The following is a 15,279-nucleotide window of genomic DNA, read 5'->3' on the forward strand; positions in this document are numbered from 1 at the left end:
TACAGGCTAAGACTGAACTTCTTGTGTGGCATTCAAGGCCCCTCATGATCTAGCCCTGTGATCTCTCTAGTCTCTCACTGTTCTCACTTTCCAACCCTACACTATAGCCACACAAACTTTATCATTCCCAGAATATGCCAAGGAGTGTCACAGCACATCTCTGTATTTTTGCTCATGGTTCACTCTTCTTGGCCTGTCTTTCCCCAAATGCCACCTGGTAAAGATTTATTCAGCCATCAATCATGAGCTTGCCTCTACTATGAAGTCTTTTCTTTTCCCCACCCTTTGACCACAGCCCCTTCATATATCCCACATGGTTCGCTATCCCAGTTTCTGTGATTCTTAGAAACCCCTGTACTTGCTGGCTTGTCTGTCTCCCCCACTAAATTGAGTTCCTTTAGAATAGGGACCTTGTGTCACTAGTCTTTATCTCTAAAGAGCCAGTGCAGGGTCTGGCACAAAGCATTCTGTGAAGAGAAGAGCTCTGCACATACTTTTTAGTATTTCTATTTCAGATGCTATAACTAGAGGGGTGAGAAAGCATGAGAACTTCTCTCACTTTTTATGGAATCTTCTGTCCAAGTTCATTGATCCTGAGGCAAACAAAAAATGGACTCTCCATAAATGATAAGAGAAACAGGTCTGTGACTGGCAAAAATAATAAAATTATAAGAGGATAGACTGCTAACATTAGAGGGAGCTGAGAGAACATCTGTAACAAAACACTATCTATGGCTTGGAGACATTAGCAAATTGCCCAAGATCACCCAGCCCACAGCAGTGGCAAGGAGAAATTTCACAGCTCATCTCCTGAAAGATGCGCCATACACAAATTCAATATTCAACATCCAAATAATTCAAGGTTAAAAGCTGAGAAAGTGTGCAGAGATTTTAATGAAAACATTGTCCTGAGCAGCCCAGGTGAGAGTAGTGAAAGTGGCAAGTCCCTCTCATGGTCCCTTACTGTCTGTGACAAAAAGGACCTAGTCCAGTTACACTGCTGGGACCCTCACAGGTGCCCAGAAGTTCCCGTGGTGCTTTGGGCCTGGAGTCCACACTGCCCACTTAGTTAGCACACTTGGCCCTCACCTCTCACCATCCAGGAAAATGCCCTGAAAATGAGCTAGAGCTCAAGATTTGGGCTAAGGGAACAGATTGTATCTAAAGTCAACCAGGTCTTTCAAACATGTCAGACTGCCAATGGAGATGGAAAATCTGATCCTGGGGCAGATTGTTTTGGGGTTCTTATAGGCATGATCCAGGTACTCCTCCACAGGAGCTGCCACAAAGCCAACAGAGAGGAGCCATACAGGCTGAAGAATTTTGTTCACTTGATTGTTTGAATTCAGCAGCCAGGTTAGGGTGAAAGTTTCTGACCTAGGTCAGATGGGACCCCGGAGGTGAGGAAGGGGAAAGACGCCTTTTAGTGCCATGATCCTTCATTGCTGCCCTAGGGGACGGTTCATGTGTGTCTCCAACCCATGATTTTGCACCATCAGACATGTTCCTGCATGCTTTAGGAACTGCTGCTGAGCCACCTGGGGGAGCCCAAGCCTAAGGGATGGGATTTGGGGAGGGAAGGAGAGGGAATCTACTGTTGTTACGAGATAACACATTCATAGGCCATAATACAGATGAGGAAAAATAGCTCTCCTACCATAAGCTGAATGCAGGAACTGAAACTCTGTTGGATAGAAATGTTAGTTGAAATTACCACTAAGAACTTGTGCAAAGTAGTATACATTGCAGTTACAAAAACAGACTGTCTCAAGATAGCAGTTTCCCCCAGGCTACATAAGAAACAGTGAATGCACAGGGCGTGAAGTGTCTCTACCCTGGAGGGAATGACAGACTTGCCATCCAGGAAAGCCCATTCATTGAAGAGAAGCACTCTTCCTTGACGCCACTGCATCTTCCAGGCATCTGACCCAAGTTAGTGCTCTTGAACTGCAGAGGGACTTCACACATGACAGAGGCTTTGTGTGTGAGAGGAAGTAAAGGTTCAGGTTCAAAATCATCACCTTTGGCCTCTGAAGAGCTCTCTGTAAAGCCCCAGAGGGCTAGGACCAATGCAGAGGTACTTCATCACTTGAAACTTCTGGGGAAGTGAGGTGCTACAGGAGGGGCTGTAGGGTCAGACAGACTGGGTTTGAATTCTGGCTCCACTGCTTTTTAGCTGTGCAACTTGGGACAAGTTATTTAACCTCTGAGCAAAACTGGAGGCAGGAAGATTCAACTCACACAAGACTAAAGTAAAAATTAACATCTGTGTCACGACTCACACACTGCCTGGAATATGGCAGGTATTCAGGAAGCACAAATTCCTTTCCCTTGCCCTTCTCCAGGTTTGTCACATACAAAACAGGAACAATTTGTATTTGTACTTCATAAAGTCGCTATGAAATCAAGTGAGACAGTAGGTGAAAATGGTTTATAAACACATCTCTTGTGAGGAGGTATTTCATTTCTATCTACATTAGTTATTCTGTTTATCCTTTTCTTTCATTTTCAGGTCAGATTACCAATAATGTGATACATCCTTTGGTTTTCAGATTCTGAGAACGAGTCTCAGTTGGCTCCTGCTTCCTGCAGAGCCAAATGGTCCTTAAATAAGATCCCCGAAGTCATTAAGAGCTTAGAAAAAAGCTCCAAGTACCCACACTGCTTTCAGAACCAATGAAAGAGTGAAATGTTTCCCTGCATCGTGAACAGATGACATCTTAGAGTACTCAGAGCTGCTAAAAATAGCTCTCTCTGAAGCAACTTCTTGGTCTCCTTGAAGAAGCTGAGAGAAATTTAAACCTGAGAGCCTGGCTCTTTGCAGGCTTCTACCCCACAGGCATCTCTCAGCATCACAAATGGCTGCTTCTAGCAGGAAGCTGAGAGTAACCTACACTGCCCTTGAGCCGGCCCTTCCTCAGCAGGAGCTCCCCTACTGCAGTCAGGAGACCTGGTGAATGCAGAGGCTGGCCTCTGAAAATATGGAACAGACCAGTGGGGTGTGTCTAACTCCAAAGGAAAGGGATCTGCTCAAGGTCACATCAAAATCAGTCCTTCCAGCTTCTAGTTAGGGGCCTTCTGACACAATGTGGGAATACCACGCTCTACAGTGGATTGTATGGGTTTCTAAGGAAATGGTCAGGTTGCTTCAGTCATAGCTTAGACATATGGTGAAATTTTGAAAACATAAAATTGGGGAAAATCAAGTTAGAAGTGGGATGATATTTGTTTGTTTTAAAATTAAGACCTAATCAGTACTTTATACACGCTGGAAGCTTTCCAATCTCTCCTCTTTTTTTCCCCACAGTCCCAGGCTCCTTCTGTCTGTTCTCTCTAGTCTGGTTGCTCTAGTCTAACTTCTCAATTTCTCTCTGGCCGGCCACAGACCACATGCAGGTGTGGTGGCAGGATGCCTGAGTTTGGATCTTTGGGCTAGTTCCTAACTCCTCTAAATTTTAGTTTTCCCACTTGGAAAATGGGAATAACAATAGTAATGACTTCAAAGGTTTGTTGTGATAGAAAACAAGTCAATATCCATAAAGAGCTTAAAATAGTCCCTGGTACATAGGAACCATTCAACAAATATTATCTATTTATTTTTATTCCCTGTCCTTCCACTTTCTTGCTAAACTAATCCTCAAACAGTTCCACAAACCAGCACCATAAATTCTGTACATTATGAGAAAATGCCCCAGTGCTGGAATTAGAGCCTTGAAGAATTCATGGCCTCCACCCTCAGTGGAGCCTCCTGTTACACGACTGTGTCACCTGCTGGTGACACTTATCCTTCCCCTTCCAGTAAGGCTTTCACACATTGACCTCTCTCCTTAAGAACCCTCCCTCTATCCTTGTTCACCTCTCCAACAGCAAATCAAAGTCATTAAACAAGAACTCTCCACTTTCCACTGGACAATTTACTCTAAGCACATGCATCTGTGACCTTTCCTGTAGTCGGAGAGGAAGAGCTGCCCTCCTGTGTGAGGCAGCCCCGTCCACCTGCTCCCCCAAACAAAGAAGAGAACAGAGCTCTAGATCTCCCACCTCAGCAAAGCTTCCTTGAAGGCCTGGCTCTATCTGGCAGCCTCTCTGACTTATCCTCCTCATTCGCTCCTTCCCATCAGCGCTTACATGCTCACATGCTTAATCATGCTCACATCTAAAAAAATGCCTCCTTTAACCCCACCTTCCCTTGTTCTCCTTTCCCTTGTAGTCAAGTCTCTTGTAAGAGCAGGCTCTGCCTGCTAACTGCTTCTTCACTCCCGGGCTCCCCATTTCATTGACTCTGCTTCCGTAGGTCACTGGTGGCCTCCTGACTACACACACACATCTTCTTCATCCTGACCTTAGCTGACCTTGTGAAATTACTCACCTCATTTTGTTTTAGACCAGATAGTTTACCAAGCCAATTCACAGATCTCACAGCATTTAAATTTAAATCATTTCTATATTGTGAGATACTTGATAATCAAAACCACCGTAGTTTTTAAGACAGATCTTATCAAATTTGATTAAATCTTTTATCAGGGTAAATTTCTGTAGCTTTCATTGTTTCTGCCTATTACACATTTTTTTGGAAATATGTATCTTGTTGATTAAAAGTGAATATAGAATAAACTATTAATGCTGAGATAGAGACGTTTTAGCTTGTGGATTACTCCTACCCTCACAAGCTCTTTGAGGTCAATGACTTCAGCTTTCTCAAATCTGAATCACATGCAGTGTCTTCCAGAGTGCTTTGGGCATAGCAGGGCCAAAATAAATGTCTGTGGAATGACATACCTATGTAAAGACTTTAGGGGTTAACATCACTTATTTGCATAAAATAGTACTTTGTCTCTCAAAAAAGAGGGAGCTCACGGTATGTGCGTGAGTGTGTATGATTACAAAATGATCCCTACTTTAGAATGGGGCAACTGAGGTTCAGAGAGGTCGAGTGACTCTAAGGTTGTTAATTTAGGAAGTGACAGTCAGAACTCACATCTAGGTCTTCTGACACGGACCATATTCTTCTCTTATTTAAATATTCCAGAAGAAAGGGAACAATGGTAGGATGAGTGCTGGATTGACACAGAAAAGCATGAGACCAAGAACTCGAAGATCTGCCAAGGGTTCTAGTTCATATGCTATTGCTGCATCATTGAGTAATTTGGACAAAACACTGTTTATCTCTGGATCTCTCTTGTCAAGAGAAGGAGCTGAACTGGAGGATCTCTAAGGTCTTTTCAAGCTTTTTAACTCTAGAATAATCATTACTAAACAAGAACATGGCGGGGGGGGGGGGATATGATTATGGCATTCAAGGCCTTTCCAAATCTGGCCCTTGGACATCTGTAGTTCAGATTCATCTATTATCCCCACCCCTACAGTGTGCTTCAACCATTCCCACATCACCATTCCTTTGCCCAGGCTCTACTCTGTTTAGAACGTCCAATTCTTTCCTTATGTGCTTAAAAGAATGTCTCCTGCTTCTCCCTCAGGTCTCTATTGAGAGACCCCCTGTGAAGCGTCCTGTACCCTTTCATCACACCGCACAGCTATGAATTTGTTTATATGCCAACTCCCAAATGAACTAGAAGTTATTTTAGGCAAAGATGGCTCTTTTTCTCTATTCTAGTGTGGAGGACATTCAACAAATAAATACTTGTTGAGTAAATGAAGAGGAACTTACTTAAAACCATCTACACCCCCGAGGTAAGTAAGTAGCACATTTCTCTGAGAGAACTATTTTGTCCAAGGCCTCACAACTAGTGAGTTGAGTAATCAGGATTCAAACCCAGGACTTTCTACATGCAGCATCCAGATTCTTTCTCCGGCCCCTTGAGTGTTAAAGCACCCACTAAGTATGAGGGTTAGTATTGGTGGTAAGACCTCTGCACTGCTCCTAGCCCAAATGAGAACAATTTTTTATTTTTTTAACATTTCAAATCTGTATCAATCTCTATCCAGGAATGCTAGGCCTTTGTGATTTGTGAAAAACAGGTTCCTTGCCTCAGCCTGAAAAGCAGTTCTTTATCCTCTGGTGGCAAGTCTCTCACTCTCTTCCAAATCCACACCCAGGAAGTCTGGTGTGTGTGTGTTTGCATCTGTGTGTGTCTCAATGGCAGCCTTAGGGAAAACCGAGCAAAGAACTGATTTGGACGTTGTTTGGGAGAGCAGAAAAGGTTCTGTGAAGAGGATGCATGTTTCAGATATTCCAGCAGAGAAAAGATGGGCCAACCTTAAATCCCAAGGAGAATGGAGGAGATTCTATTCCCACCCCAACCCTTAGGCTCAACTGCCCCCAGTTCCCAGAGGGGACTCCCAGGAGAATCAGGCCTGGATGGGCGGAGTCCAGAGAAATTAAGGACAGGAAAAGGCCAGCAGGTGGGTTTGTTTTTCCAAACAGAGTCCCACCTCCCACCCCAGGCACCACTGCTGTATTCACTTTCTCCTTACCTGGAGCATAACTGGGGCTATTGGTGGGGTACAGACTGGGATTGTAGGCAGGGGCTGCTGCGGGGTAGGCTGTAGGGTAACCTGTGAAGAGACAAAAAAGCCCCAATTAATTGGACAAGAAAAGGAAACAGAATCCAAGTCCCAGGGTTGGCCTTCAGCCTCTTTATGGGCCTTTTTTTTCAGACAGTATATGTGACCACCTTTTAGCCTCTTGAGAAAAGGCACCAATACCACAATCCTAATACATGCAGATTTTTCTTTTTTTAAAAAATAGCACAAGAAATGGGGCTCCTGGTGGCTCAATTGGTTAAACATCCGACTTGGGCTCAGATCATGATCTCACAGTTCATGGGTTCGAGCTCTGCATCTGGCTCTGTGCTGACAGCTCAGAGCCTGGAGCCTGCTCCAGATTCTGCGTGTCTCTCTGCGTCTCCCCCAGTTTGTGTTTTCTGTCTCTCTCTCTCTCAAAAATAAAAGTAAACATTAAAAAAACAGTGTAAGAATTGTATGTCTACGTACTCATTGTAAAAAAGAAAAAAAAAATGGAAACACCATCAAAGTGTATGTGGTAAAAAGTCTAAGTTTACTCTCACATTCCTGCTGCAACACTACTCTACTCCCCCAAGGTGGTAACAGCTATCCTGGAGAGTTTTCTATACATTTTTATATATTCACATATATTCAGTGGTGTTCTGGTAAATATTTAACAACTGGCTTGAGGGGATTGAAGTGGAGTTCTATTTCTAGCATTTGCCAAGTTCCATGGTAGAAATACTCCCACCATGGCTAATTTCAAGCTACCAATGTCACTGAAGGAGTAGTTGGGAAAAGGCACTCACAACTGGCTCTAGAGGGTGCACACAAGCTAGATCTAGCCTGCCACTGCATGTTATATATTGTTGGTGTTGCTGTTTAATTTTTAAAGGATTTTTTTTTTAAGTACAATCTACTCTCCAATGTGGGGCTTGAACTCACGACCCCAAGACCAAGAGTCACATGCTCTACCAACTGAGCCTGCAGGGAGCCCCTTTTTTGGAAATTTTTATTGGGACAAAATACATATAACAAAATTTGTGACTTTAACCACTTAAGTGTATAATTCAGTGTCATTAATCATGTTCACAATGTTGTACAAACATCCCCACTATCTGTTACTAAAACTTTTTAATCACTCTAAACTCTATACCCATTAAGCAATAATATCCCATTCCCTCTAACCATAGCTCCTGTTAACCTCTAATCTACTTTGTTTCTATGAATTTACCTATTCTAGATATTTCATATAAATCGAATCATATACTACCCTTTTGTGTCTAGCTTCTTTCACTTTAGCATAATGTTTTTGAGATATGCCCATGTTTAAGCATGTACTGAAACTACATTCCTTTTTAAGGCTGAATGATTATCCGCTGTATGTATATGCCACATCTATTTACCATTTATCCTTTGGTGGTTTCTGAGGAACCACCCAACTGTTTTGCATTGTGGCTATACCATTTTACATTCATATCAGCAATGTATTAGGGTTTCAATTTTCCCATATCCTCAGCAACAGTTGTTACCTTTTTTTTTTTTTTTAATTATAGCCATCCTAGTAGGAATGAAGTGGTATCTTGCTGTGATTTCAATTTGCATTTCCCTAATGATTAATGATGTTGAGCATCTTTTCATGTGCTTATTGGTCATCATATACCTCTTTGGAGAAATGTCTATTCAAAATAGTTACCCATTTAAAAAATTGGGTCACTTGGTTCTGTTGTTGAGTTTAAGGAATCTTTTATATAATCTGAATATTAAACCCTAATCAGGTATATGATTTGCAAATATTTTCTCCCATATTCCATGGGTTGTCTTTTCCTTTTGACAATGCCTTTGATGCACAAAAATTTTTAATTTTGATGAAGTCCAATTTACCTATTTTTTTTGTTTTGTTGCTCATGCTTTTGGTGTCATATCTAAGAATCCATTGCCAAATCCAAGGTCATGAAGATTTAACCTTATGGTTTCTTCTACAAGTTGTATGGTTTTGGCTCTTATATTTAGATTACCAATCCATTTTTGTAAATGGTGTGAGGTAGGGGGTATATGTAGTTTTATATTCTACTTTTTCACTTTAACATTGTAAGTATTTTTCCATATTAACTACATATTATTCAAAAACATTATTTTAAACATCTTTATGATATTCCATTATGTAGATATCAAATCATTTAACCATGACTCTGTTTTTAGATGTTTAGGTTGTTTGCAAATTTTCATTATAGTAAATGCAGCTATGAGAACAACCTAAATAAATCTTTGGCTAAATCTCTATTTTAGGAACGATTCTAGAAGTGAGATTTCTAGGTCAAAAGATAGTGCTATTTTTAAAGCTCATCCATTCAACAAATATTTGAGTATTTACTCTGTGCCAGACACTGTGATGCCTGTACTTGTGGAACTTATATTTTAAAAAGGTAGGAGAAGGCAGTGGATAAATAGTAAATATGAATAAACACAGTCTAAAGTGCTATGGAAAAGAGAAAAATGGCAGGGTAGAGAGTGTAAGAAGTGCCAGAGTGTTGGACGGAGGCACTGCCATATTGAATAGGGTAACCAATATAAGACACATTGAGAAGGTAAGATTTTCACAAAGACTTGAAGGAAATAAAGTTAACCGAGCAGATGGCTAAAGAAAGAGCATTTCAGATGAAGGAAAATGTACACAGCCCCTAAGTGGAAAGCCTGTGGGATATGTCCGAGGAACAGCAAAGAGGCCAGTACGGCTGAAGTGGAACAAATGAGGGGGACAGTAGCAGTAGAGGAAGTCAGAGAGGTAAAGGGCTGGACAGTTCACACAGGGCCTCATAGTCCTATTGAAAGGACTTCACTTTCATTCTGAGTGAAATGAGAAGACATCACAGGGGTTTGAGCAGAAGAATAATGTGATCTGACTTTCGTTTGAAAAGGGTCACTCTGATCACTGTGTTGAAAGCAGAGTATAATGTGGGCAGTGTAGAGAAGCAGAGACCAGTTAGAAGGCTACTGCAAACTCCTAGCAATAGATGATGGGCCTCAGATCAGGGCAATATCAGCAGAGGTGATGAGAAGTGACGTGCTAAGAGTTTTCACATACTTTGCCAAACTGCTTCCTAGACAAACTATCAATTTGTACTTGCACTAGCAGTAGGTAAGTGCCTGTCTCACTGCTCCCTGCAGCTTTTTAATGCTCATTGGTATTTTGACTGATGATGGAAAGCTGATTTTAAAAGTCAAAGATTAAATCCCTAAATCCCTAAAAGCTTCTTTGGGATTTGTAAATATTGCGCTTTAATAATGTATCTTTGTTAGTATGCCTTTCCCTAAATCTTTTCCAACTCCAAAGAAAATTCATCTCACTTTATCCCTCAATCATTTTCTAATTTCAGAACCAAGGTAGATAACTTGTTGTCTCTTAATTAGCATCATGGAGATCTGCTACTTATCAAGAAGAAAGTCAGGGCTTTAATCTGAGAAGCAAAGTGACCCAGTCTCCTAGCTGAAATCTATATTCAGCTTCACGTGAGAGGACTGTGAGGCCAAGGGTAATCATACCCCTGTTTTGTCATTTCAGATGCCTTTTACTTTGGGGGGGCAATTATAGGATCTCCCTTCAATGTTTCCAAGTAGAATTATTTTTCATTCACTTGTGTTTGACAGATATAAGATGGCTGAATAGAACGAGCTTTATTTGATCCTCCAACCCTCTTTGTTTTATAAATGACATCCTCAGGCTGAGAGAAAGAAAAGGGACTGCTGATGCTAGAATGTACTCAAAGGCCATTTGGTTGACCCTCACATTTGGGTCTAGGGCCTCCTCTATGACACACTCATGGGATCATTCAACCTAGCCCTTACATCTCTACAGATAGCAAACTCTTCCCTTTCCTGAGACCCCTACTACACCGTGAGATTGCTCTGATGGTCTGAAAGTGACTTTTCATACTTCACTGAACTCTATTGGTAGCTTCTGCCCTTCAGAACAGAACAAATTTGAAGACACATGTATCCCCAACTACAGAACTTATCACACTGTACATCAACGGTATGTTTATATTTCCTGTCCTGCTCACCCTCCCCAAACTGTAAGTTCCCTGAAGACACAACTATGTCTTATTTGCTTGTATACAATAGCTTTCGGTCAGTTCCTCGTTCCCACTCTATTAACACACCACTCCTCCCCTCCCCTTCCCTCAGCCTGGACAGGAAGCATCTGAGCTTCTCAAACATAAGGTGGTGGTGAATAGTCTTTGTGGCCAGTAGAGAATCTCTTCCCCACCATCAACTTTCCTTCTCTAGAAAGGGCATCAAATGTAAGCTAGTCTTCCTCCCTACAACTTTCCTGGTTTGGTTTTGTTTCCTTGTTCCCAACGATATTATTCATCTTGCTGCTTCTGTTGATGATGGTGCTGGCATCTCTAAAGCCTGGCACAGATAAGGCAGAAAATAGGTACTCAATGCAGAGATTATGGCGGGGGGGAGGGGGGGGCGGTATTCTGGAGCTAAGATAGGTTTATAAACAAGAGAAACAAATTCAGCAGGGTCCCTGGCTTTGAGAGAGTCACCAACTAATGAGGGAGAAAGATGGATAAGTGGATAGTTAGAATGCCTCCTGAAAAGTGCCATGATAAAGGTTGAGAGTGGGCAGAGAAGAGGCCTTCATTAACCAATATTTTTTAGTATCTACTATCTGCCAGGGATTATGCAGGGCACTAGGTGTCCTGGATGTGGATAAGAAAGAGAAAGAAGGACATTCCAGGCAAGAGCATGGAGGGTAGCATTTTGGGGCATCCATAAGTGGCTTGGTTTGTACCTTCCTTGGCTCTAAGAAGCAGGACTGATGGGGTAACCATACCTGAGAGGAAAGGTTGTCTTGGGGGCTTGAGCTCATCATTTTATCTTCTTGTAACCATGTCTCCCTTTATAGTGGATGGCTCTAACTTACCTTTCCAGCTATATCTGTCACTATGTCTGAGTTTCGTACTGTTAAACCAGACTTCTCTCCTCAACTCCTGACTCATATAGTATCTAACTGCCTACTCAACATCTCCATTTGGATATTTGCTAGACTATCAAAGCTATCAGATAGCCTGGTCTCTGGAGCTAGATCCAGGCTTAGGTTTGTATTCCAGCAACACGACTATTTATGTGATCTTGGGCCACTTATTTACCCCCTCTGTGCTTGAGTTTTCATCTGTAAAATGGGAGTGTTACTTACCTAACAAGTTGCCCTAAGTTTAAATTAGTTAAGACCTCAAAGCACTAGGAGCCAGGCAAATAGTTAAGACTTCAAAAAGTCAGCTATTATTATTTCAAACTTCTACTTGAAAAGAAATTTTTACTTTCTATCCTCCTATTCCCTTCCAAACCTGTTCCTCTGCAGTTTTCTCTATACCAGTAAATGACAACTCATTCTTCCAGTTCCTCAGGCCAGAAACCTTAGATTCATCCTTGATACTATTCTTTCTCTCCTATCCACATCAGCAAATCCTTTCAGTTCCACCTTCAGAATATATTCAGAATCTGACTCTCTCTCATTGCCTACATACATCTTTCCAAATTACTGCACTAGCTTCATAATTGGTCTCCCTGCTTCTACCTTTGATTCTGTGCAGTCTATTTCCCACAGCAGCCAGAGTGATCCTGTTAAAACATTAAATCAGATCATGACACTCCTCTCTTTAGCTTCCCATGGCAATCACAAAGAAATCCTTTTAATGACCCACTTGAGCCTCAGCCACCTCTCTAAACTTCCTCTCCAACTATCTGCCCCCATGCTAATCTACTCCAGCCACATTGGCCTCCTTGCTCTTCTTAATGTGTCAAGCATTTTCCCATCTCAGCCTTTTACTCTTTGTATTCCCTCTTCCTGGAACTGTGTTCAATGGATTTTATATTCTTTCTAAAATAGTACTCTCAACTTTCATTACTCTCTATGCTTCTTATCCTGCTTTGTTTTTCTTCACAGCACTTAGCCTGACATACTATATATTTACTTGCTTAGGGGAGACCATCTGTCTCCCACCACTAGAATATAAGCTTAGTCCACAGTAGCACTTGCTGGTATGCAGCTATTCCCTGCTGGAAGTCTCCTCCTGGCACACTCCAAAGACATTCCCTTTGACTCTCAAAGACCCAAGGGAGCAGAATGCATTCCAGGTCCTGGTCCCCCAAAGCTACCTGGATCTGTGGAAGCTCATCAGGGGTAAAGATATTGAGTTCAAATAATACACCATATACATTTCTCCCACTGCTCACACAAAGATATTTTTTACACCTGTGATTTCATTTGAGCCTCAAAACAACACTAATGTTGGGGCACCTGGCTGGCTTAGTCAGTGGAGCACATGACTCTGGATCTTGGGGTTGTGAGTTCAGACCCCACATTGGGTGTAGAGATTACTTAAAAATAGAATCTTAAAACAAAACTAAACTAATGTTATTTCCCCCATTTTGTAGAAAAGGAAACAGAGGCTTGGAGAGGTGAAGTGTCTTTCTGGATAAGATTTTTCAGCAAGTCAGTGGTATTACTGGAAAGGGAATCCTGAAAGCAATAATGCGTTTTCCACACCTGTCAAATAACTATGATTTGGTCCTTGGAAGGAAGTCTGCTCCTTCTATAGTTAAATTCTTTGAAGGTCAGGAGTAAAGAGAATAAACGGAAAAAATGAGCTTTTCTCCTTTGTATCCCAAAAGCTATAGTAGTGATCAGGTTTCCTGGGATTCTGATGTGTACATTTTAATTGCTTTATGGATGTCAATATAATCTAATCCCTTCCTCTTGTTGTCACTAGGATTAGGACTGAAGAAATGTAAAGCTAGTTTTCGATTAAAATGGAAATTAGAAATTGCTTTTAAGAGAAATCAGAGGACTATTTCTGAAATGACTTGATCTTTAGGAAGTAAGAAAGCAAGAGTATCAAAAGGCTAGTGGAAAACTAACTCCCTGGCTTAGGAAGACAAAGAGGATTATGTCTTTGTGATCAGAGGACACTTATGCAATGAAGACATTTTAGGTCTGCAGCTCAAGATGAAAAAGAAAAAAACTGCCACCCCCTTCACTTCAAGGCCTGGTGACCAAAACCCAAACAAAAAATATTTAATTCTCTCAAAATAAAAAAGAGGGTAAAAGGAAGAATATAATTTTGAATCTGTATTATGTTCTGAGCATTATGTCAGGCCTTCTTTATCTAATTTAATCTTCACACTAACTCCATGAAATACCTTAGCAATCCCATTTTAGAGATAAGGATACTGAAACTTAGACTTATCTTACATATCTTAGACTTACCTTAAATAGCTTGTGAACAGAGTGGAGACAGAATCCAGACCTGCTGAGACAAAGTCCATTTCTATCAACTTCCCTACCTCTCCTCAAAACATGAGTCTACTCAACACAAACCTTGGGATTTGGCTGCCCCCCACCCCCAACAAGTTTTAGCTTCATAATGTGGGAAAACAAAAAATTACTCAATTTGGTCAAAGATGGTTCAGTTACCCAAAACACAACACAACACAACAGCTATTATTCCCACTCAGCATACTAATGTAAGTCATACTGGTGCTATTGAAAAGCATCAGAGGGGGGTGCCTGGGTGGCTCAGTCAGTTAAGCGCCAGACTTCGGCTCAGGTCATGATCTCACGATTTGTGGGTTAGAGCCCCACACTGGGCTCTGTGCTGACAGCTCAGAGCCTAGAACCTGCTTCGGTTTCTTTGTCTCCCTCTCTCTCTGCCCTTCCCCCACTTGTGCTGTCTCTCTCAAAAATAAACAAATTTTTTTTTTTTTTTTTAAAGAAAAGCATCACACAAGCACTGAATTACAGAGTTAGAAGAGGTATTAGAGGTGATTGAGTCCAATTTGCCACCCAGTACAAGAATATCCTTTATAATGGTCCTCATAGCTGGCCACATGGCCCCTGGTGGCACACTCTTCTAATGATGGTATGCTCAGAAGCCCTTTAGGCAGTCAAAGTTCCTGCAGGAGAGCTCTGAAAGTTAAGAAATTCTTCACACTGGCTAACAACCTGGCTTATAAGGTATCTGACCCTGAAAAGCTTCCAAGCTACTGGTCCTGGTTCTCAAAGAATATGTCTGTTCCTTCTGCTCCAGGACAATCCTCCAGAGATATGAAGGTATCAGATATTCTTCCTGAATCTTCTCTTGTCTAAATCCAATAGATCCAATTCCTTCAACCCTTTCTCCATCCTGATTGCCCACCTTTAGCCAGACTTCAATTTACAAATCCCCTTCCCTTAAAGCAATTCAACTTTCTTCTTGCCTTGTTCAGTCTTCTGCTGATGGGTTTTCCCCAATTAAAAAAAAAAAAATGGGCACTTAGGTAGCTAAGTTGGTTAAACATCTGACTTCAGCTCAGGTCATGATCTCACAGTTCACGAGAGAGAACAGCTGACAGCTCAGAGCCTGGAGCTTGCTTCAGATTCTGGGTTTCCCTCTCTCTCTGCCCCTCTCCCACTTGTACTCCATCTCTCTCTCTCTCTCTCAAAAGTAAATAAAACATTAAAAATTTTTGAAAAATAATTAATTGACGTATTAAGATGCTGGTGATGTGCAGTCAGTGAAGGCCAAAAGTAACTTAATCCAGATTTCTTCATCATTATCCATCAGCATAGTTAATATCTACCAAATGTTTACTCTGTGCTAACAGGATGTAAGGTTCCTTACAGAGGAACTTAAAGTTTAATAGGGAAATAATATAGGCTACTTATATTAATCTACAGGTAATCTATATGACATATAATGAGAGAATGTCGGAGTGTTACCAGAATGCGGAGGAAGGAGTGAAGAACAGGTCTGGGAAAGCTGG

At 41.4% G+C, this 15,279-nt stretch overlaps 1 protein-coding gene across 4 annotated transcripts in view; it reads right to left on the bottom strand.

Moving 5' to 3' along the window:
- Window positions 1-15,279, bottom strand: part of FAM168A (family with sequence similarity 168 member A) — a 199,052-nt gene that overhangs the window by 14,841 nt on the left and 168,932 nt on the right. For 2 of the 4 annotated variants that reach the window (XM_049619500.1, XM_049619491.1), the window contains 2 exons: window positions 6,436-6,516; window positions 1,658-1,684 (listed from right to left, as the gene is read on the bottom strand). In XM_049619500.1, the coding sequence (XP_049475457.1) occupies window positions 1,658-1,684; window positions 6,436-6,516 (108 nt within the window). The remainder of the gene's footprint in view (window positions 1-1,657; window positions 1,685-6,435; window positions 6,517-15,279) is intronic. The other 2 variants (XM_049619513.1, XM_049619505.1) reach the window with 1 other exon arrangement.

The sequence above is a fragment of the Panthera uncia genome, chromosome D1 (genome assembly GCF_023721935.1).
Source record: "Panthera uncia isolate 11264 chromosome D1, Puncia_PCG_1.0, whole genome shotgun sequence".
Classification (NCBI taxonomy): domain Eukaryota; kingdom Metazoa; phylum Chordata; class Mammalia; order Carnivora; family Felidae; genus Panthera; species Panthera uncia.